Source organism: Dendrobates tinctorius, unplaced genomic scaffold (genome assembly GCF_039654945.1).
Source record: "Dendrobates tinctorius isolate UK_male_01 unplaced genomic scaffold, ASM3965494v1 ptg000383l, whole genome shotgun sequence".
In the NCBI taxonomy this organism is placed as follows: Eukaryota; Metazoa; Chordata; class Amphibia; order Anura; family Dendrobatidae; genus Dendrobates; species Dendrobates tinctorius.
The window spans coordinates 891,979-914,961 of NW_027362049.1; the positions used below are offsets into that span (position 1 = coordinate 891,979).

The 22,983-nt window shown below is 43.0% G+C and overlaps 2 protein-coding genes across 7 annotated transcripts in view; one reads left to right on the forward strand and one right to left on the reverse strand.

Moving 5' to 3' along the window:
* RHBDF2 (rhomboid 5 homolog 2) overlaps nt 1–4,829 on the forward strand; it is a 125,002-nt gene extending 120,173 nt beyond the window's left edge. For all 4 annotated transcript variants that reach the window (XM_073563154.1, XM_073563157.1, XM_073563155.1 and 1 more), the window contains exons 18-19: nt 876–1,029; nt 2,201–4,829. In XM_073563154.1, the coding sequence (XP_073419255.1) occupies nt 876–1,029; nt 2,201–2,620 (574 nt within the window). In that variant the 3' untranslated portion in view covers nt 2,621–4,829. The remainder of the gene's footprint in view (nt 1–875; nt 1,030–2,200) is intronic.
* A 3,641-nt stretch (nt 4,830–8,470) lies between these two features.
* The window catches only part of AANAT (aralkylamine N-acetyltransferase), a 51,040-nt gene continuing 36,527 nt past the window's right edge, over nt 8,471–22,983 (reverse strand). For 2 of the 3 annotated variants that reach the window (XM_073563158.1, XM_073563159.1), the window contains 3 exons: nt 10,125–10,311; nt 9,322–9,476; nt 8,471–9,051 (listed from right to left, as the gene is read on the reverse strand). In XM_073563158.1, the coding sequence (XP_073419259.1) occupies nt 8,746–9,051; nt 9,322–9,476; nt 10,125–10,269 (606 nt within the window). In that variant the 5' untranslated portion in view covers nt 10,270–10,311 and the 3' untranslated portion in view covers nt 8,471–8,745. Of the gene's footprint in view, nt 9,052–9,321; nt 9,477–10,124; nt 10,312–14,852; nt 14,964–22,983 lie in introns of those variants that run through there. The other variant, XM_073563160.1, reaches the window with a different exon arrangement.

Here is a 22,983-nt window from a genome sequence, read left to right on the forward strand (position 1 = left end):
ACCGCAGGTAAAGTGACCTGCAGTTTTCCTGCGGATTGGCCAGCGGTTTTCCCCTGCGGTTTGACACCTGGACAATGGAATAGGTGTCAAACCGCAGCGGAATCCGCAGAAAAAATATTCTTTCTGCGGATTTAAAACTGCAGCTTTTCCGCAGTGAAAAAAACGCAGCATGTGCACTGCGGATTGTAAATCCCATAGACTTACATGGTACTGTACACTGTCTGCAGAACTGCTGCGGATCCGCAGGGCCAAATCTGCTGCAGAATCCGAAGCGTGTGCACATGACCTAATAAATTTAAAAAAAGACATTTAAAAAGAATCTATCACCAGGTTTTTGCTACCTGAGCGCAGCATAATGTAGGAAAAGAGATCCTGATTCCACTGATGTGTCACTTAGCCTAGTGGGTGCAAAGCTCAAAGTGAAACCCGGCACATCTGTATACATTCTTAATATAAATAGTAAGCTGATAATCAGTACTGGACCTGAGCTCACGTGAGCTGTAGTCTAGGCAGTGATAATCTCCTGGTGATAAAACATTCATTGTATGAAAATCGCACACTGCCTAATAACTGATACATCGCTGAAAACTGTCTCTCAGCTCCTACACACATCCACTACAATGTGCACCGATGTACATTTACGTGACCAGTGACTGTTTGAATCTGGCTATATATTTAGGGCATTCCTATTTTGAGGTCTTATTTATAGAAAATAAAAAAAACCCATAAAACTGGCCTTAAAGAAACAAACGACCATGCAGCTTTCTCTTTTCAGAGCACGATAAGGACATAAAATGGCTGTAAAGTTGCTATGGGTCTGAATATGTCTCATCCTTTTGACCTGCTTGGTTTCTAACTTCACTTGCTTATTTTAGGATTGTCCATTGTTTGGTGTCAGTGATTTTCCAGATGACTGTCCTGCGTGATCTAGAGAAGCTGGCAGGCTGGCTTCGGATCTCCATCATCTACATATTGAGTGGCATTACAGGGAACCTAGCCAGTGCCTTATTCCTGCCCTACAGGGCAGAGGTAAGTCCTTTGTGAACTGTGTGATAGAAATGCAGTTTCGGCCTTTGCCACATATGATGCACTTTAAAGCTTCTACCCGTTAAAGGGATTAGAAAACGTGACTGCCTTCTTCAGGAATCAGAACCACACCTGTCCATGGGTTACGTCTGGTATTACTGCCTCTCCTTTATTGCAGTGAATTGGGCCGCGCTACAATGCCGCATAAAACGTGTACAGATGTGATGCATTTTTGGAAGGAAGCAGCCATGTTTTCTTAGCTAGACACCCCCTTTTGCTACATTTAATTTATTCTTATGAACTAATGTGTGAAATGTTATAGTGTGCCAGTTTAGTCTGGGCAAAGCAAAGTGGATAGATAAGACGTTCCCAGATGATATATACAGGTCAAGGTGTTTTTTATTTTGTTTTTTTAACTAGCTCAGTGTTTCTAACAAAACAACTCCCATGGTCTGATGCGCACGTGAATTCCCCTCTCGTGCTCCTTTATTTTCTAGCTTTCATAGGCTTATCTAGAGATTACCTGTCTGGCCTAAGCCTGCCACTAATCCATGTAATCAGACAGCCAGGATTTGTCACCCATTTCCCAAGAGTATCTGTCTGTAGCTTTCGCTGGGTCACCACACTTTCACTGTCCTCACATTGTACATGACATTTTAGCCATACTTTTCTAGTTTGTCCCCTCTGTGACACTGGCAGCTATGGGGAAGGTAGACAGGTTAGTTCTTAAAGTTTTCTGGACCCTGTTGAGTTTGACATGAGGACTGAGGTCTTGTGGTTAACTAAGGGGCATTTACACTGCAAGATAATCGTGAACAAGTGTTTCATGATTATCCTGCCAAGTCTGCCGTTCATCAGGTGCAATTATTTTTTGTGCAGCACAAAAAAAACCCATTCTTTGCAGTGAATCATCCTGTGTAAACAGGACTCACACTGCCAAGAACTATAGTGGCCTATGCACAGTGAGTGATAGAATATAGTTCACTCAGTGTGCATGTTTTTCTTTGGTCTGCCTGTAAATAGGTGTCCTAACGATCTCCGATTTTTATATGTTTACCAATCGGTGGTCGTGTCTTGCTGACGGTTAGTCCACGTAAACAGACCTTAATTCACTGTATCGCAAATGTGAGGGTTTACCACAATTTTCACTTGTATTTTGTGTATTTTCCTGCAGGTTGGTCCAGCAGGATCTCAGTTTGGTCTTCTGGCATGCCTTTTCGTTGAACTTTTCCAGAGCTGGCAAATCTTGGCCAAGCCATGGAAGGCACTCTTCAAGCTTTGTGGAATTGTTCTCTTTCTGTTTCTCTTTGGACTTCTTCCCTGGATTGATAACATAGCTCATATTTTTGGCTTCTTAAGTGGTCTTCTGCTCTCATTTGCATTCCTCCCATACATTACATTTGGCACGGCTGACAAGTACCGCAAGAGAGTCATGATCATGGTTTCACTGATGGTCTTTATAGGTCTTTTTGCTTCACTCGTTATCTGGCTCTACGTTTATCCAATCAACTGGCCTTGGATAGAATATCTGACCTGTATTCCCTTTACCAACAAGTTTTGTGAGAAATATGATATTGACCAGGTGCTCCACTAACTTACTGGCTTTAGAACAGCAGAGGCTTCTTGAAAGAACAACTGGAAGGTACTGACGATCTTGGAAGGCTGAGCTCAGAATTAAATGTGACTTGGATTTTTATATCAACTTTAACGTGACTGATGTGAAACACAACTCTGGACAATTTGTACTTGATTTTTTTTTTAGCTCCAGTAATGAGATCGAAATATCTGAACCAATTCTTGAGCGAGTCCAAATCTCAGTGCCTGCTTACGGATCCACTGATTTGACTGTGGACGTTGTATGGGAGAGTGAATGAACTTTGCAAAGATTGGAGGACCTCGTCAGCTCAGGAATCCCCCCTGTAACTCACGCAGTATCACTGTTAAGTGTAAACCCCCAACTTTGAGATAATAGAAAATGTCCAGCATAGGTATATTTAACTGCAGCAGAAGCTGAAAAGATGTGAACATTTGTGGTGAAAACCTGAAGGTCTCAATCAAAATTGCTATTTTCTGGTAAAAATTAATGCTGCCTCTGAGGGACATTTCATCTCACTTCAGTTTACAGACAAAACTCTGGGTTAGAAAAAACACTAGAAGAAACGTTAGATAAGACGTAACTTAAAAGTTCTGAAGACCAAAGTAGTCTGAAATGTATTTCTGCTTCTCGAGATCTCTGAGGGCTCTGCTCTACAGCTTTTTATTTTACTGTTCTGCTTATGCCTCCACATTTTTGTGAAAGGTTCAGGGTAGGCGTGTAGCCTTTACTCTGATGTATCACAGAGCCAGGTGTGGTAAGTAGTCAACATTGCTCTAAATTATAAGGGTACTACACACACCAATACCCCGGTGCCCTGTGGAACAAGTCTCCTGTCCAAATCTACTAAAGTATGAGATTGGCAATGCATATGTATGAACATATTATGGCTCTTTATGTGAGCCCCATATTTATTCCTTAATTGAATTCCTTCCAAGGAGATTGGCACTAAATGTTGACTTGTGCACTGAGCTGTGATTTCATAGTCCCCATATATACTAAAGTCAGCCACATGCCGATTTTTGCAGAACTGGCTGATCATTTGATGTGTATGGGGGCTTCTCAACTATTATGCTTTCGGCAGACTACTATTTAGCCTTGAGGCACATTAAGGGACATTTTTGTTTACAACCTCCCCCACACCCTGACCCTAAAATTAGTCACTTAAAATATAAGCTCCCATTTCTAGATAGGTGGTCGGCTGAATAGGCACATTCCTCATCTTGCTTACTTCAATCACGCGGTCCATTTATACGAAATGACCGGTGGCACTAAACGACTGCCATTTGGTAAATGTTTACCAATGTGAATGATCTGTAACAGATTGCTCATTGTGCATGGGCTGCCCTTTTACTCGGCAGCGCAAGTCCTGTTGGCAATGTGCTGCCGAGAATGATGATCTTTTTGTTTTGCACAAAAGATCATGTCACCCAAAGAAAGAGCTTTGGGGTCATCGCCACCTAATTTACACTGAAAGATTATGGTGAAGGAATGTTCTTAAGATAATCATTCATGGTAATCCTTCATTGTAAATGTACATTTAGTAAAAGCAAGAATAGTTGGGAAATGTCAGGTAAGCCTCTCAGCCCTCCCCAGGTATGGTAAAAAAGGACCCGATCCACGCCATCTTACCAGTCCTAGGAAAACATCAGGGATCTCTTCCAGTACCTCACATCTAGATGAATGCACATATATCAGGGACGCAGTGTTCTCTGTTTTTACATTAATGGACCAAATCCATGCTCGGTGAATTACAAGGATAGTTATCTCACTGTGCAAATGTCTGCAAGATGAATCTACTGAAAACAAGAAAGGGCTTTAGTTTAGTTTTTTCCAGAGAGAGTAGAATATTTTTTAATGTAAGACTTTTTTTGCATGAAACACTTGGATTTTAAATTAATCCCTTTGCTGCGCAATAGGGTCTGCTCTGCAAGGTGTTGCAAACCATTTTGGAGTGAATGTTGATTTTTGTACACGCGCGCTGTTCTAATGTCACGAGACATATGCAATCAAGTCGTTTTTGATGCAACTTTTTTTTGTTAAATGTTTATATTTAATTTATTTAAAGCCAGAATACACCCCCTTCTTTATCCTTACTGCCAAGAGGATGGGGGTTGTAATACAGCAGCTGTTTGCTGGTGCTTCATGACTGGTTTTAGCCACGGAGCACAGAACAGTTTTTGAAATAAAACACTCATTATGTTTCCAATTTCTGTGTCCTGTGTGTGATTTAAAAAAAAAAAATTCTACTGCTGATTGTTCTGTGCCACGTAAGCAACAGTTATGTCTCTTTGCCATTGATGCCTTTTGTAATACTCAAAAGTGACTGCAATTCTGAAGTCACTTAAATAAATACTGATCTATTAAAACAAGCGCATCAGATGGATGATGTGAACCATGGAGCTGCAACAGATGGATGATGTGAACCATGGAGCCGCATCAGATGGATGATGTGAACCATGGAGCCGCATCAGGTGGATGATGAGAACTGTGAAGCATCATCAGATGAATGATGTGATCGTGCAGCCGCATCAGATGAATGATGTGATCGTGCAGCCGCATCAGATGAATGATGTGATCGTGCAGCCTCATCAGATGGATGATGTGAATCGTGCAGCCGCATCTGATGGATGATGTGAACCGTGGAGCTGCATCAGATGGATGATGTGATCGTGCAGCAGCATCAGATGGATGATGTGATCGTGCAGCAGCATCAGATGGATGATGTGATCGTGCAGCCGCATCAGATGGATGATGTGATCGTGCAGCCGCATCAGATGGATGATGTGAACCGTGGAGCCGCATCAGATGGATGATGTGATCGTGCAGCCGCATGAGATGGATGATGTGAACCGTGGAGCCGCATCAGATGAATGATGTGATCGTGCAGCCGCATCAGATGGATGATGTGATCGTGCAGCCGCATCAGATGGATGATGTGAACCGTGGAGCCGCATCAGATGGATGATGTGATCGTGCAGCCGCATCAGATGGATGATGTGAACCGTGGAGCCGCATCAGATGGATGATGTGATCGTGCAGCCGCATCAGATGGATGATGTGAACCGTGGAGCCGCATCAGATGGATGTGATCGTGCAGCCGCATCAGATGGATGATGTGATCGTGCAGCCGCATCAGATGGATGATGTGAACCGTGGAGCCGCATCAGATGGATGTGATCGTGCAGCCGCATCAGATGGATGATGTGATCGTGCAGCCGCATCAGATGGATGATGTGAACCGTGGAGCCGCATCAGATGAATGATGTGATCGTGCAGCCGCATCTGATGGATGATGTGATCGTGCAGCCGCATCAGATGGATGATGTGAACCGTGGAGCCGCATCAGATGGATGATGTGAACCGTGGAGCCGCATCAGATGGATGATGTGATCGTGCAGCCGCATCAGATGGATGATGTGATCCGTGGAGCCGCATCAGATGGATGATGTGAATCGTGCAGCCGCATCAGATGGATGATGTGATCGTGCAGCCGCATCAGATGGATGATGTGAACCGTGGAGCCGCATCAGATGATGTGAATCGTGCAGCCGCATCAGATGGATGATGTGATCGTGCAGCCGCATCAGATGGATGATGTGAACCGTGGAGCCGCATCAGATGGATGATGTGAACCGTGGAGCCGCATCAGATGAATGATGTGATCGTGCAGCCGCATCTGATGGATGATGTGATCGTGCAGCCGCATCAGATGGATGATGTGAACCGTGGAGCCGCATCAGATGGATGATGTGATCGTGCAGCCGCATCAGATGGATGATGTGATCCGTGGAGCCGCATCAGATGGATGATGTGAATCGTGCAGCCGCATCAGATGGATGATGTGAACCGTGGAGCCGCATCAGATGGATGATGTGATCGTGCAGCCGCATCAGATGGATGATGTGAACCGTGGAGCCGCATCAGATGGATGATGTGAATCGTGCAGCCGCATCAGATGGATGATGTGAATCGTGCAGCCGCATCAGATGGATGATGTGAATCGTGCAGCCGCATCAGATGGATGATGTGATCGTGCAGCCGCATCAGATGGATGATGTGAACCGTGGAGCCGCATCAGATGGATGATGTGAATCGTGCAGCTGCATCAGATGGATGATGTGAATCGTGCAGCTGCATCAGATGGATGATGTGAATCGTGCAGCTGCATCAGATGGATGATGTGATCGTGCAGCCGCATCAGATGGATGATGTGAACCGTGGAGCCGCATCAGATGGATGATGTGAACCGTGCAGCCGCATCAGATGGATGATGTGAACCGTGGAGCCGCATCAGATGGATGATGTGATCGTGCAGCCGCATCAGATGGATGATGTGAACCGTGGAGCCGCATCAGATGGATGATGTGAATCGTGCAGCCGCATCAGATGGATGATGTGAATCGTGCAGCCGCATCAGATGGATGATGTGAATCGTGCAGCCGCATCAGATGGATGATGTGATCCGTGCAGCCGCATCAGATGGATGATGTGAACCGTGGAGCCGTTCCTTTTCTATATCACACCAGCAACTGCCCTGATGCAGATATAGGTCCTACCGTTACGGCAAGTAGCATCTGTAATCAGTAATGCAAATATATCTATCTGGTGAAATGCCTTAGTGTCCTCCGTACAAGCGAAAGTATATGTGCTGTTGCGTTTGTACAGATAATTACTGCTATGGTCTTGAAATTTTTTTTCTTTTTTTACTTAAATGCATGTAATGTGGGCTAAAAATTAATTATACATTTGGGTTACATTAACAATATTGCACAGTTTGTGTCCTATAGACCTAGTTGCACTTTCTATTGCTGGCGGCAAAATCAGCTGACTTGGAATCAGTCCGTGAGCTCAGTCCGTTGAGTTTGTAACACTAATCTGTACTTTCTTTTCTGTGCGCCACTCATGTTATTTATGGTCACCTACCACATTAACATTGAATGTGAAGGGATGTGTGTACCTGTAAAACTGTATAAGTCAAATGGTACAAATTTTTTAATGTAACCTCATTGTAAAACAAAAAAATATTTTTAGTCTCTAACTGGATTGAGAAAAAAATGTCCCAAAAGGTGGAAAAACCCCTTTACGGTTGCATTGCATCTCTTAGTTTGTGGATGCCTAAGCTATAAAGTTGAACAACATGCATGTGCTGTGTTAACCCTCTGTAGTATTTATATGATGTATTAAACGCTCACACATATGGATTTTAAAGGCTAAGGAAATCTATGACATGGGAAAGAATAATTTATACATGTTGGTGCAATTTTATTAACTAAAAGTAACCACTGCGTTTCAATCTTTATTCATTTTCAATCCCGTTGGTTTACAGTTTGCAGTCTGAGCCAAGTATCAAATTTATTTCTTGTGGGAGTGTCCCTCCCAGTAATATAGGCTGAATGTGAGCTGTGTTTGTTACTAGTGTTCTGCTGTCTTCAGTAATTTCCTCTTTATTTGCCCTCTGGGGTACTCTCTCTCCTTTTTTCCCCCATAAATAAGTCTACCACCCCATCCTATTTTTCTCTTGCTATCACTAACACTGAGCGGAGGGAGTGATGGAGCAGTTGGGAGCTGTCGTAATGGATTTTATTTCCACGAATCACTCCACTAGATGGAAGAGTACCAGACATTCTGCAGCAGCAAAATCGTAGAAAATGTTATTTGTTGAGCCAAAGGTCCCTGTCGATTGAGGAATTTAACACTGTGCTGGTCCCGCTGCATCACACTATCAAGGCCGGAAACATGAACTATTTCATACAGGTAGCCCACCATAAAAGAAAGTTAAGTCTCCTTAGCTGCATGGCTAATAACAATTAACATTAACAACTTCAAGAATAACTCTTAGACAAGACAGACATAGAAAAAAAAACAGATTTAATGTGACAGATTATATTAAATGGGGTTTTGTACAGTGAAATAATTTGCAAGATTATAGGATTTTATACAGAAGTGCCACGTGCACCCAGAGCCTTAGGACGCCATACATTTGTATTAACCACTCCATGCCTGAATTACTAAGCATAACCCTGTCATTCCCGTTATTAACACTTTTGCTTGGCATCAAAGGTAAAATGTACTGTTCTGCAATACGTTGTACCCCTTGAGAAGCAAAAGAGTAGAGTTAGGGGCTAGCAACCACTATTCCTTCGCATGAAGGCGTGACCTTTGACTGGACAGTGCATCTCAATAAAGGTCAAGGGTCCAACCGTTATGTCACAAGGACCCACAGCCTTGAAGCCACACTTGGAGTAGAAAGGAACCAGGAAATCTTCACACATTAGCGCTGCCCGCCGTGCAAAAGGCAGACAACGCAGGTACTGAAGATAACGCCAGAGCAGGATGGATCCCTTGCCCTGCTGCCGAAATGTGCGGTGTACAGCCAGGACATGGATGTGGACTGTTGACCCGTGTGGTTTGTGCAAGGTGAGGGCATCCTAGGAGGAGACAAAGGTGATCAATAACATAATCGGTAATTGTTTTTGCTCCTTTATATTCGGCACAATACTCGGTGCTATTACTATGGACTCTCTAAGTAGAGAAGCCTTCCATACTAACCACATAAAATGCAGCCTGAATAGCTAATTGACCATTTTAGACATCTAAAAGGAACTTCTTAGCATCATGTCTGCAATTCTGATTATGATGAAAATTGCTGTTGAGGTATTGTCCTAATTATAGAATTTTCTGAGTGTAATTTCAATTACCTGATTGAGCTTGTCCTGATCCCATAATGATCCAATGATAAATGCCACAAGACGTCCCTCTTCAAACCAGCCAAGTGACAGCTCTGGGCAAAGGGTCAAGAAATGACGAACTTCATCCAGATGGAGAGGACATTCTCCAGATACTGATATAAAGGCTGCAAGGATATTGGCATCGGTGAGTATCACAATTCATTTGGAGTCATAAGAACTAGAACTAAACCAAAATCAGGGCAACGCAGAGCGAGAATATCATGTGGCTTTACTTTGCATCAGTTGATTAGATCCTACATAGCAGATCCTGACAGTGGTGAAAATTGTAGTAACAAGGTCTCATTACAGTGCCCCTTTTGCCTACCCATAGTACAAATCCTTACCTACTTTGCAAACAATGTAGTTCCTATGGATAGGGGTGTCTTCGGGTTCTTTCACATTGCTTTCAGGTACCTGTTCCTTGGTCCCGTCGGCACATACATCCAAATCCTGCTTTGCTGAGGGTTCGGAAGCAAACACCGACGGGGCCAAGGAACCCTTATCCTGGATCCCTCCACCCAAGTGCAAAAGAGGATGGGACTAGTAAAGGCTAGGTGTCCTCTTTCCATAAACCCTATTGCAGCAGCATGAACTGCTGCAATTTTACATATTGTGGGGTCTGCAGACAATCAAATGTGCTATAGACATAGGATTGTTGGCCAATCCCCCAAAAATTGGGTGTTTCGTACTCATGCTAGCAGGGTGGGAATGTGCTGTTATTTTGGCCATGATGTTAAGAAAGTATAAAATCCCTTAAATGCATCTTTACTTACCTTCTCTTTCTATCTCAAACACACTGACTGCGTCTTCTGGGGAAAGACAGCGAAATTCACTGGCAGGAAGTGTGTGGCGTCTCTGCTGGCGTGGTGATCGGATGTTGACTGGCCTCATGAATGGTAATGCATTCAGTACAGACATTGCAAGATCTGGGTCTCTATGACTCTGTCCCAATAGCAAATCCTGTTGGAAATAAGTAGGCACCTGTCAGCAACGCTTATAAATACTGTTCCTATGACTCATACAGCAAAGGGCACTAACGGTGTCACAATGTAGACACATCACATCCATTTAGGTGTCCATCATCCCCCTATGAATATTCAAATATATTTATACCCTATAATTGGAAGGTTTAGATAAATTTTATACCACAAGCAGGTAAGCCCACCATCATTTACTGATGTGTGGGCATATTCCCTTTCAGTTTCATGGAGCCACATTACCCTTCTCTGCACAGCTGGGAACCAGAAGCAAAACAACATTGGCTTGTCTTTTTGATCCAAAGTTGTGAATTGTCTGTACCAACCTGAACCATGGAAACCACTGTCAGGTTTGTGAAATTAAAAATCTCATACAATTGTTTTAAAACATTGTTTTTCAACGTGTGGTTCTATAACTGTTCCGAAACTACTAGTGATGAGCGCAAGTGCTTGATACTCAAGTTTGCCTAGGGTGCACCAGTATGCACTGAGTATCGCAGGTGCTCGAGTGACGTGTTCGCGTCCCCGCATGTTTCGTGGCTGTTTGTCAGGCAATCCCCCCATGTTTTTTGGCTAACAGGCAATCCTTGCATGTTTTGTATGTCACTCGAGTACTGTAGGCAAGCTCAAGTATCAAGCACTTGCACTCATTATTAGACACTACAACCTCCAATATGCCAAGTCAACGACAGCCTGTTATGACATATAGAGAGATGTTTGTCATGGACTGCTCATGCATAGGACCCGTGCTCTCTGCCTGCTCACCCCAGATCTGAATGCAGTCTCTCTGCCACATAATTTAACAAGGAGGGGGTCACATCACACTAATGGGCCTCTGCCCCCTTCCTGAATTCTCCAAACTACCACCCATTTTTTAGATGGATAGGAATAGGACCTAATCCATGGTGCCAACTTATATTGAATCATATCACAACAAAGATCTTCCTTGGCCGAGTCCCAGAGATATTTTTCTGTCATTGTCGATTTTCCTTTTTGCCATATTACCTGTCTAGAAGCCACAAACATTGACAACTAAAAAGAAAAGCACCACTGAGCTCTTCAAAATAAAGCACAGTGCCTTAGTAATGGGGCTGAAAGTTTGGGAGCAACTCAGAATTTTTTTTTTTCGTATAAATTTTTTCCTAAAAGTAGATTGATTTGTTTCTCTAACATATTATTTTGTCAATCTTAAAAAAATTAATTAAAATTATCTGTGTACCACTGGTCATGGGAGCAGAATCTCCAAAGATCTCTTGATCATCACATGCTTTCATATTAAAGAGGTCATCCTTTTGCTTAACACAGATATCTCCTTGACAATGATGCATGCTTATGGTGATGTTTATTTCCCAAGAGGACATAGTATTGGGCATGCTGATTTCCAGCATGCCCCATCCTAACTTCCCCCAACAGAGGCTCTTGGAAATACCCAATCACTTAAAGGGGTTTTCCCCAAAAGTTTTGATCAATAGATCTTGGAATAATAATAATAATTTGCACAATTGGATATGTTTAAATAAAATGTTCCTGTGCTGAGATAATCTTATAACCAAAATTACTAGCGACCTACTTACAGCCAAAGCTATTGGACAATACTCTATACTCCTGCTTCTAGACCTGTCCTCTGCTTTCGACACAGTTGACCACTGCCTCCTACTACAGATCCCTTCCTCCTTTGGCACCAAAGACCTCGCCCTATCCTGGATCTCATCATACCTTTCCAACCGCACATTCAGCGTCTCCCACACTACCTCCTCACCCCACCCTCTCTCTGTTGGAGTCCACCAAGGTTCTTTTCTAGGACCCCTACTCTTCTCAATCTATACATTTGGCATGGGGCAAATCATAAAGTTCCATGGATTTCAGTACCATCTATATGCTGATGACACTCAGATGGCCCCTCTGGCCCAGACATCACCTCTCTGCTGTCCAGAATCCTGGAGTGTCTATCAGCCATATCCTCCTCTCGCTTCCTCAAACTCAATGTGGACAAATCTGAACTCATCATCTTTCCCCAATCTCACAGATCTTTACCTGACCTATCTATCACAACGACATCACGCTTTCCCCGTACCAGAAGTCCGCTGCCTTGGAGTAACCCTCGACTCTGCCCTGTCCTTCAAACCGCACATCCAAGCTCTTTCTACCTCCTGTCGCCTCCAGCTCAAAAATATTTCCAGAATCCATCCTTTTCTCAACCCTCAATCTAGTTTCTCATGCCCTCATCATCTCCAGCCTTGACTAATGCAACATCCTTTTCTGTGGTCTCCCTGCTAACACCCTTGCACCGCTCCAGTCCATCCTTAACGCTGCTGCCCGACTGATTCATCTCCCTCCGCGCTACTCCTCCGCTTCTCCCCTCTGCAAATCCATTCACTGGCTCCCATTCCCTCAGGAATCCAGTTCAAATTACTAATACTGACCTACAGGGCCATCTATAACCTGTCACCCCCATATATCTCTGAACTAATCTCCCAATATCTTCCCTCACGTAATCTCCGGTCCTCCTAAGACCTCCTTCTCTCCTCCACACTTATTCGCTCCTCACCCAACGCCTCCAAGACTTCTCCTGAATATCCCCCATTCTTTGCCCCAACACGTCCGACTATCAACCACATTCAGATCCTTCAGACGGAACCTGAAAACTCTTCTTTTCAGGAAAGCTTACAGCCTGCAATGATCCCCGCTGCCTCCTCACAACTACAGGAGCAACCACCGCAACCAACACGGGAGCTGCTGCAACCCCCCAACCTACTGTCTCCTTCCCCACCATGCTGTAGAATGTAAGCCCGCAAGGGCAGGGTCCTCTCTCCCCTCTGTATCAGTCTGTCATTGTAATTTTGTTTACTGTAAGTGATATCTGTAACTTGTATGTAACCCCTTCTCATGTACAGCACTATGGAATCAATGGTGCTATATAAATAAATAATAAATGTGCCCCTGCTGTGTACTGTGTAATGTCTGTGTCTGACTGTGCAGGAACATGGTCTGATCATACCACAGCTCCTGGGCAGGGGAGGAAGCAAAAGGGAGTATACAGACAGAACAGCACGGGATCACAACTGATTGTGAGTCAAAACATTTCCTTGCCCATTTTTAAGCAATATTTTACTTCAAAGAATCAGCTGTGATCCCTTGCTGTCCTGCCTGCATACTCTTTTGCTCTCCCCGCCCAGGAGCTGTGGTATGATCAGACCATGTTCCCGCACAGTCAGACACAGCCATTACACAGTACACAGCAGGGGCACATTTATAAGATTATCTCAGCACAGGAACATTATTTTTTAAAACACATCCAATTGTGAAACTTATTATTGTTCCAAGATCTATTGATTAAAATGTATTTTGTTCCTGATAAAACCCCTTTAAGATCCCAGGATCTGCCAATCTAATGTGCATTGGAAGGTTTATCTACATCAATGTAAGAACAGTAAAGAGTTAATCATGTCATGGATTTGTCAATTTAATCTTCCAATGAATAAATTAAAATCTGCTTTTCTAAAAAAAAAAAAAATCTAAAGCAAGTATTTTAGTTGAATTATTTTTAAAAATGGCCATTTTCACAATCTAGACCCTTTACTAAAACCTCTCATTGAATGAAAATGGAAAGCCTGAACGCTGCTACACAGGGGTGCGTGAACCAACCAACACTTAAAATAATTGTCAAAATGAGCATGCCTGGGCATTAATGATGATAGAGCGCTCTGCATGAGAGCAATGGACGTCAGAAGCAGAGTTAATATAATTGCTCCGTGTTAATTGTGGAGGAGAGGTCTGTAAATGAGCACTTACAGGGTAAACATGTTAAATGGTGAAGGACGTGGCTATGCGGTGTCTGTGCTGGATGTAATCTGCTGATAAACAGGATAACGCAGAAATGACCAATTTTACAAATGTAGCAGAGCTGTGGCTTATCACAAGTAGCAGAAGATTTCCTACTTGTATTGGCGGTGGTTTTACATAGTCCCGCAAGCAAATCTACATTATCTGAACTCCGAGGGCTTACTAACTCAGCTCTGCTACATTTTTCTATGTACATTTAGATAATTGTCACCGACCAGATTTACAAAAGCCACAAGTTGTGAATAGCATACAGATGTGTCCTTTCTTATGAATTTCTTGGCTGTAAATATCCCAATATTAGTGGTTTGCTTTGGGGTGGGGAAAATTGGGCAGTTTTTAGGTTCTATGTCTCTGGAGACCTTTACGTAATTCGTGGAAAGGTAAGAAAGGATGGACACATCTGTAGTAGTCACGATGAGAAATAAAAATATTCCTCCAGTAGTGCCAAAAGCACGGTGGCTCAGTGGTTAGCACTACAGCCTTGCAAGGAGTTTGCATGTTCTCCCCGTGTTGGCGTGGGTTTCCTCCCACATTCCGAAGACATACTGATAGGGAATATAGATTGTGAGCCCCATCGGGATAGTGCCGATAATGTCTGTAAAGCGCTTTGGATTTAATGGTGCTATATAAATGAGTAAAATATATTAGAGCTTTTTGAATCTTCTCCATGAGATTACTCACCTGTGTTTAGCACAGACCTTGGTGGACCGCTCCCGACTGGGGCCAAGAAGCTACGGGAGACAGGAGCCTAGGTCAGTAGGTGCTGCTGGTGTCCACTGATCTGCTGAGCTGCCGGCTCATGATGACATCTTCTGAATTAAGCTGTTGATCACTCACGTGACGGTCTATAAAGGGTTTAAGGTTTTGCTAGTGACTAGCGGAGAGAACGGGAAACTTTCACTCCTGTCTGCCACTACTGAAGACCCTCAGATGCCTTATAACTTTATGTCCTATTGGACATTGGGAATCTCTGGCATTTACAGAAACATGTAAAAATATTTTGGATTTTCTTAGATTTTTCTATTATTTGTGACCCAATGTTATATTGTGTTGTATGGGTGCTTGCACTTACAGCTTTTTTTCCCACTATGATTTATGGTAATAATAGTTTATTTGGGTTCCTGAATACATAAAATCCTGATACTTATTAACATTTAAATACCATAGTTAATAGTGTAAGGAGGCCACATGTTTGTCTTTTTTTTATCTTAGTGAACCTATAAGCCAATTTAATGGATGAAATGATGTTAGTTTACATCCCATAAAAATAAATGGGATCAGTCAAAGGATCATTTCCTTACATTTTTTTTATTTTTATGTAGCAAAACATGCATAAAAAACCTATATGGACAAATGCTAATGTGTTACATAGTAATACATCATAATACCTAGTACTTGCGTTAGGTATTTATATGTTAATGAAGAAAGTTGTGAGGAATTAAGATGCCAATCAGACTCACGGGATATATACGGGAGGACATTAATATGCGCTTAAAGACCCATAAATAGATACAGAATAAGATTCAGATCAGTCAACAACAGCTGGGTGAGGTCAAGTATAGATATGTCATAAATGCCTGCAGTTGGAGTACCCCTTTAAGGCTATAAATAAAGTAGGGCCTGATCAGTATTTATATATTACAATAATCTAGAGAGCATGTCCATCGATTATGGTCATAAACCATAAATGCTGTAAATAATTTTTGTGAGAGTAGGCAACATGTTTTACAATGTTTTCTTCATTTAAATGGCTCCCCTCAATATATAAGATGATCTATAAATAAATTATAACGTAAATCAGGATTTATAGTCCTGGAGAGCGAACTACAGGGCAGAGCAAGGGAGACACCTGGAGGGCAAGCTGTGTATTGCATCTAATGGTGCTGTCACTGCTGCATCTACTTTACTCTTGACAGAAATGCAAAGTTTATACCTCACTGCCGACTAAGGCCATTGCACACGTTTCGGATTCTGCTGCGGAATTTTCCGCCTGGATTTTGCAAAATCCCCAGGTAAATCCGCAGATCAAGAGACTTGCGTTTTATCTGCAGATTAGCCTGCGGTTTGCCCCTGCGGTTTGACACCTGTACAATGGAGAACGTGTGAAACCACTACGGATTCCGCACAAAGAAGTGACATGCTGCGGATTTAAAACCACAGCAAATCCGCATGGAAAAATCCGCACCATGTGCACTGTGGTTTTTATTTTCCTTTGAAAATACAGGTACTGTACAATGCAGCAGAAACTGCTGCGGATCCGCAGGGCCAAATCCGCTGCGGATCCGCAGCAGAATCCGCAACGTGTGCACACACCCTTATACACTATTACTTCCAAACCACAAAACCCAGGAAGGGGCGGGCACGCCATTGGTGCAATCTGTGCAGCCGCACAGGTCCCCAAGAGGGTAGAGGGGTCCACATCCACCTTCAATGCAAGGGGAATTGTGCACTATGATGAGCTATTGGACTGCAAAGGGCCCATATAATTTTCTTGCACAGGGGCCTCTTATACCTGTGTCTACCCCTGGCAATACATACTCCGATCAGCCATAACATTAAAACAGGTGGTATTATGGCCCCGATCTTCACTCTGGCCTTGTTGAGTGGGAGAGGTTGGAAATCAAGGTTCCTGATTATTTAAGAGGCTCTTAATGAATCAGGAGCGTCTAACGAGTAACATGCGCCTCTGTGTGCACCTCCCATTAATCTTACTCCAGTTTCTGCTGGAGTAACATCTGCACTGTAACAAACGCTGCTGCTCATCATGAGTTTGACCACCGGTGGTCCTCATCGCCACAACCCCGTACCACCCCAGCTCAAACCACTTTGTTTCAGCTGGGAGAAAGTGGCATGAGAATTCCAAAAGTTGCTAAATTTTAGTGCAGCCTTGAGTTGCATCAAATTTTTATGACTTTTCAAAGCTTCTTCCGAATTCTGGTGTAAAAGCGCTGATGAATTGGACCCAATATCTTTTCAATAGCATGTGTCAAGAGGTGACATACATACAGGATCAAGTAAATGGTCACTTGTAAACAGAAAAAATGGGCAAGTGTAGGGAGCTGAGTGACTCACATGTTCAGTAAATGCTACAGGTTGGACAATACGTACATCCGCAGCGTCAAACTCGCAGTGTCCAGATGTTGCAGCATAGTGGATGGGATTTCAAGAAAATCTCATCTTCACTATGCGTCCTGAGACGCCTCCGACTTCTCTGCGGAGACGGACATGTCTTTCCAGACAGCAGCATGTCTATTTATGTAGTGGAGACTTTCGTCTCCGCTGCATTAATTTCCCATACAATTTCATTAGATGCGGTAAAATCGCATTATCTTCTTAGTCACATGTGTAATAAGTGTGGGAACGCAGCTACTACGCATGTGTACTAATTTACATAATAGCAGTTCACCTACACTGCACCAGGTCTAACACTCCATGATGGCCAGGTGAAATTTTTGCTGTATGCAGATGAACTACTGCTGCTATCACCAACTGAGAAAGGTCTCCAAGAAAACCTGAAAATCTTGGAGAAATTTAGCTCCACATGGGCACTACCGATCAATGCAAAGAAAACCAACATCATGGTGTTTCAGAAGAGAAAACCAAGATCGAACCAGCACCCTCCATTTGTTCTAAACAACTGCGCTCTTACAGAAACAGACAAATACACCTACCTGGGCCTGGAAATTAACCAGTCAGCGGGCTTCAAACAAGTCATAGAGACCCTGAAGGACAAGGCCTTCTATGCCATCCGAAGGAAACTCAACCATCTGAAGCTCCAGTTAGGGTCTGTCTAAAAATTTGCGATGCCATAATCACCCCAATCCTCCTGTATGGCAGTGAAGTCTGGGGCCTTCACACATACCCAGACTGGTCAAAGTGAGATTCCAGTCCAACAAAAATATTCCACCTGGAATTCTGTAAACACCTTCTCCAGATCCATCGGAGCACCACCAACAGTGCCTGCCGGGCTGAGCTGGGCAGATTCCCACTGCACCTAGCGGTCCTGAAGAGGGCGCTGTCCTTCCAGGCTCGCCAACAGAGTAGCAACCCAAACTCCCATCACCACAAAGCCATGCTACATGTAGGTGGTCCCCACAAACCAGGACCCCTGGAACAGCGCACCCAAACCCAACCTGACCAAACAGTCAACCAAAGCAACCTGACAAAAGCCAGAATCAGGAATATAGTAACTGTAGATGAGGGACAGGAGATGTACGTCAATGACTGCAAGAACGAGATCATCAGCTCTCAGAAACTGACCATGAACCAGAGTCTACAGAGAGACTACAGACTGGATCCATTTCTGGAGAAACTCTCGGACCCCAGAGACAGACAGATCCTGAGCAGATATAGACTCAGTGCCCACAATCTAGCCATCGGCCAGTACAGACAGAGCTACAAACTCAGGGAAGACAGATTGTGCCTACACTGTGACCTGGAGGCCCTGGAGGATGAGACCCACTTCCTGCTACACTGCACCAAATACTCAACAGTGTGGGACACTCACCGCCGGAGACTATCCAATCTCTTACTGGATCTCCGCTCCATGAAGGAGGAAGAGAAAACATATATCCTGCTGGGAGAAGAAAGCGTGGTGCAGTAGCAGCACAGTATGTGAGTGCAAGCCATAGGCTGCGAGAAAGACAACCATGACATGCCATGGACTTCCTTAGCCCCCACACTGTACCCCATCCATCATTCTCTCAATCCCCACCCATTATCCCCACAGTCCCTGCTCCCTATTCCCTACTGTACACATGCTTTGGCAAAACTAATGTTTATTTGGTCCTGTCAATAAAGCTTCATTGAGTTGAATTGAATTGTATAATGCACATCCCATAGTCCTCCATATAGTATAATGCACGCCCATAGTCTTCCGTATGATATATTATACTCTGCATAGTCCTCCATATAGTATAATGCACACCCCTTAGTCCTTCATATAGTACAATGCACACCTTATAGTCTTCCATACAGTATAAAACACTCCCCATATTCCTCCATATAGTATACAGTATAATAGACGCTCCATATTCCTCCATGTAGTATAATGCACACACCATAGTCCTCAATATAGTATAATCACCCCATAGTCCTCAATATTGTATAATGCATCCTTATAGTCCTCCATATTGTATAATGCATGCCACATAGTCCTCCATATTGCCCAATACGCACCCAATAAACCTTCATACAGTATAATCCATTCCCCATAGTCTTCCATACAGTATAATGCACTCCCGATAATCCTCCACACAGTATAATCCACCCCATAGACCTAAATACAGTATAATGCAGCCTCCATATAATACACATAGTATAATGCACAGCCCATAGTCCTTGAAAGAGTATTATGCAGCCCCACAGAGTAAAATGCAGCCCCCACATAGTGCATAGAGTATAATGCAGCCGTATAGTCCTCCAGTATTATGGCCACCAGGTACTAATGTTTTAACCCCTTCATGACCCAGCCTATTTTGACCTTAATGACCTGGCCATTTTTTGCAATTCTGACCAGTGTCCCTTTATGAGGTAATAACTCAGGAACGCTTCAACGGATCCTAGAGATTCTGAGAATGTTTTTTCATGACATATTGGGCTTCATGTTAGTAGTAAATTTAAGTCGATAATTTTTGCGTTTATTTGTGAAAAAATGGAAATTTGGTGAAAATTTTGCAATTTTCAAAATATGAATTTTTATTCTGTTAAACCAGAGAGTTATATGACAAAAAATAGTTAAGAAATAACATTTACCACATGTCTACTTTACATTAGCACAATTTTGGAAACAAATTTTTTTTTGTTAGGAAGTTATAAGGGTTAAAAGTTGACCAGCGATTTCTCACTTTTACAGTTGTGGCCAAAATTATTGACACCACTGCAATTCTGTCAGATAATACTTAGTTTCTTCCTGAAAATGATTGCAAACACAAATTCTTTGGTAGTATTATCTTCATTTAATTTGTCTTAAATGAAAAAACACAAAAGAGAATGAAGCAAAAAGCAAAACATTGATCATTTCACACAAAACTCCAAAAATGGGCCAGACAAAAGTATTGGCACCCTCAGCCTAATACTTGGTTGCACAACCTTTAGCCAAAATAACTGCGACCAACCGCTTCCGGTAACCATCAATGAGTCTCTTACAATGCTCTGCTGGAATTTTAGACCATTCTTCTTTTGCAAACTGCTCCAGGTCCCTGATATTTGAAGGGTACCTTCTCCAAACTGCCATTTTTAGATCTCTCCACAGGTGTTCTATGGGATTCAGGTCTGGACTCATTGCTGGCCACCTTAGAAGTCTCCAGTGCTTTCTCTCAAACCATTTTCTAGTGCTTTTTGAAGTGTGTTTTGGGTCATTGTCCTGCTGGAAGACCCATGACCTCTGAGGGAGACCCAGCTTTCTCACACTGGGCCCTACATTATGCTGCAAAATTTGTTGGTAGTCTTCAGACTTCATAATGCCATGCACACGGTCAAGCAGTCCAGTGCCAGAGGCCGCAAAGCAACCCCAAAACATCAGGGAACCTCCGTCATGTTTGACTGTAGGGACCGTGTTCTTTTCTTTGAATGCCTCTTTTTTTCTCCTGTAAACTCTATGTTGATGCCTTTGCCCAAAAAGCTCTACTTTTGTCTCATCTGACCAGAGAACATTCTTCCAAAACGGTTTAGACTTTTTCAGGTAAGTTTTGGCAAACTCCAGCCTGGCTTTTTTATGTCTCGGGGTAAGAAGTGGGGTCTTCCTGGGTCTCCTACCATACAGTCCCTTTTCATTCAGACGCCGACGGATAGTACGGGTTAACACTGTTGTACCCTCGGACTGCAGGGCAGCTTGAACTTGTTTGGATGTTAGTCGAGGTTCTTTATCCAACATCCGCACAATCTTGCGTTGAAATCTCTTGTCAATTTTTCTTTTCCGTCCACATCTAGGGAGGTTAGCCACAGTGCCATGGGCTTTAAACTTCTTGATGACACTGCGCACGGTAGACACAGGAACATTCAGGTCTTTGGAGATGGACTTGTAGCCTTGAGATTGCTCATGCTTCCTCACAATTTGGTTTCTCAAGTCCTCAGATAGTTCTTTGGTCTTCTTTATTTTCTCCATGCTCAATGTGGTACACACAAGGACACAGGACAGAGGTTGAGTCAACTTTAATCCATGTCAACTGGCTGCAAGTGTGATTTAGTTATTGCCAACACCTGTTAGGTGCCACAGGTAAGTTACAGGTGCTGTTAATTACACAAATTAGAGAAGCATCACATGATTTTTCGAACAGTGCCAAAAACTTTTGTCTACCCTCTTTTTTATGTTTGGTGTGGAATTCTATCCAATTTGGCTTTAGGACAATTCTTTTTGTGTTTTTTCATTTAACACAAATTAAATGAAGATAATAATACCCAAGAATTTGTGTTTGCAATCATTTTCAGGAAGAAACTGAGTATTATCTGACAGAATTGCAGGGGTGTCAATACTTTTGGCCACAACTGTACAACAAAATTTACAAAACCATTTATTTTTAGGGACCACCTCACATTTGAAATCATTTTGAGGGGTCTATTTGGCAGAAAATACCCAAAAGTGACACCATTCTAGAAACTACACCCCTCAGGGTACTCAAAACCACATTCAAGAAGTTTATTAACCCTTCAAGTGCTTCACAGGAACTAAAGCAGCGTGGAAGGAAAAATGGACATTTTAATTTTTCCAACAAAAATTTTCTTTTAGCATCAATTTTTTCATTTTCACATGGGTAACATTATAAAATGGATCCTAAACTTTATTGGGCAATTTCTCCTGAGTACACCGATACCTCATATGTGGTCATAAACCACTGTTTGGGTGCACGGCAGGGCTCAGAAGGGAAGGAGCGCCATTTGACTTTTTGAATGGAAAATATGCTGTCATATTTAGCGGTTGCCATGTCGCGTTTCGAAAGTCCCTGTGTGCCTAACCATTGGAGCACCCCCACAAGTGACCCCATTTTGGAAACTAGACCCTCCAAGCAACTTATCTAGATGCATAGTGAGCACTTTGAACCCCCAGGTGCTTCACAAATTGATCCGTTAAAAAAAAAAAGTACTTTTTTTATTCACAAAAAATTTCTTTTAGCCTCAGTTTTTTCATTTTCACATAGGCAACAGGATAAAATGGATCCTAAAATTTGTTGCGCAATTTCTCCTGAGTACCCCGATACCTCATATGTGGTTATAAACCACTGTTTGGGCGCACGGCATGGCCTGGAAGGAAAGGAGTGCCATTTGACTTTTTGAATGGAAAATTAGCTCCAATCATTAGCGGACACCATGTCGCGTTTGGAGAGACCCTGTGTGCCTAAACATTGGAGCTCCGCCACAAGTGACCCATTTTGGAAACTAGACCCCCCAAGGAACTTATCTAGATGTGTGGTGAGCACTTTGAACCCCAAGTGCTTCACAGAAGTTTTATAACTCAGAGCAGTGAAAATAAAAAATAATTTTTTTTTCTCAAAAATGATTTTTTAGCCCGCTATTTTTTATTTTCACAAGGCTAACAGGATAAATTGGACTGCAAAAGTTGTTGGGCAATTTATCCTGAGTACACCGATACCCCATATGTGGGGGGGGAGCCACTGTTTGGGCGCATGGGAGAGCTCAGAAGGGAAGGAGCGCCATTTTGGAATGCAGACTTTGATGGAAAGTTCTGTGGGTGTCATGTTGCGATTGCAGAGCCCCGATGTGCCTAAGCAGTAGAAACCCCCTCACAAGTGACCCCATTTTGGAAACTAGACCCCCGAAGGAGCTTATCTAGATGTGTAGTGAGCACTTTGAACCC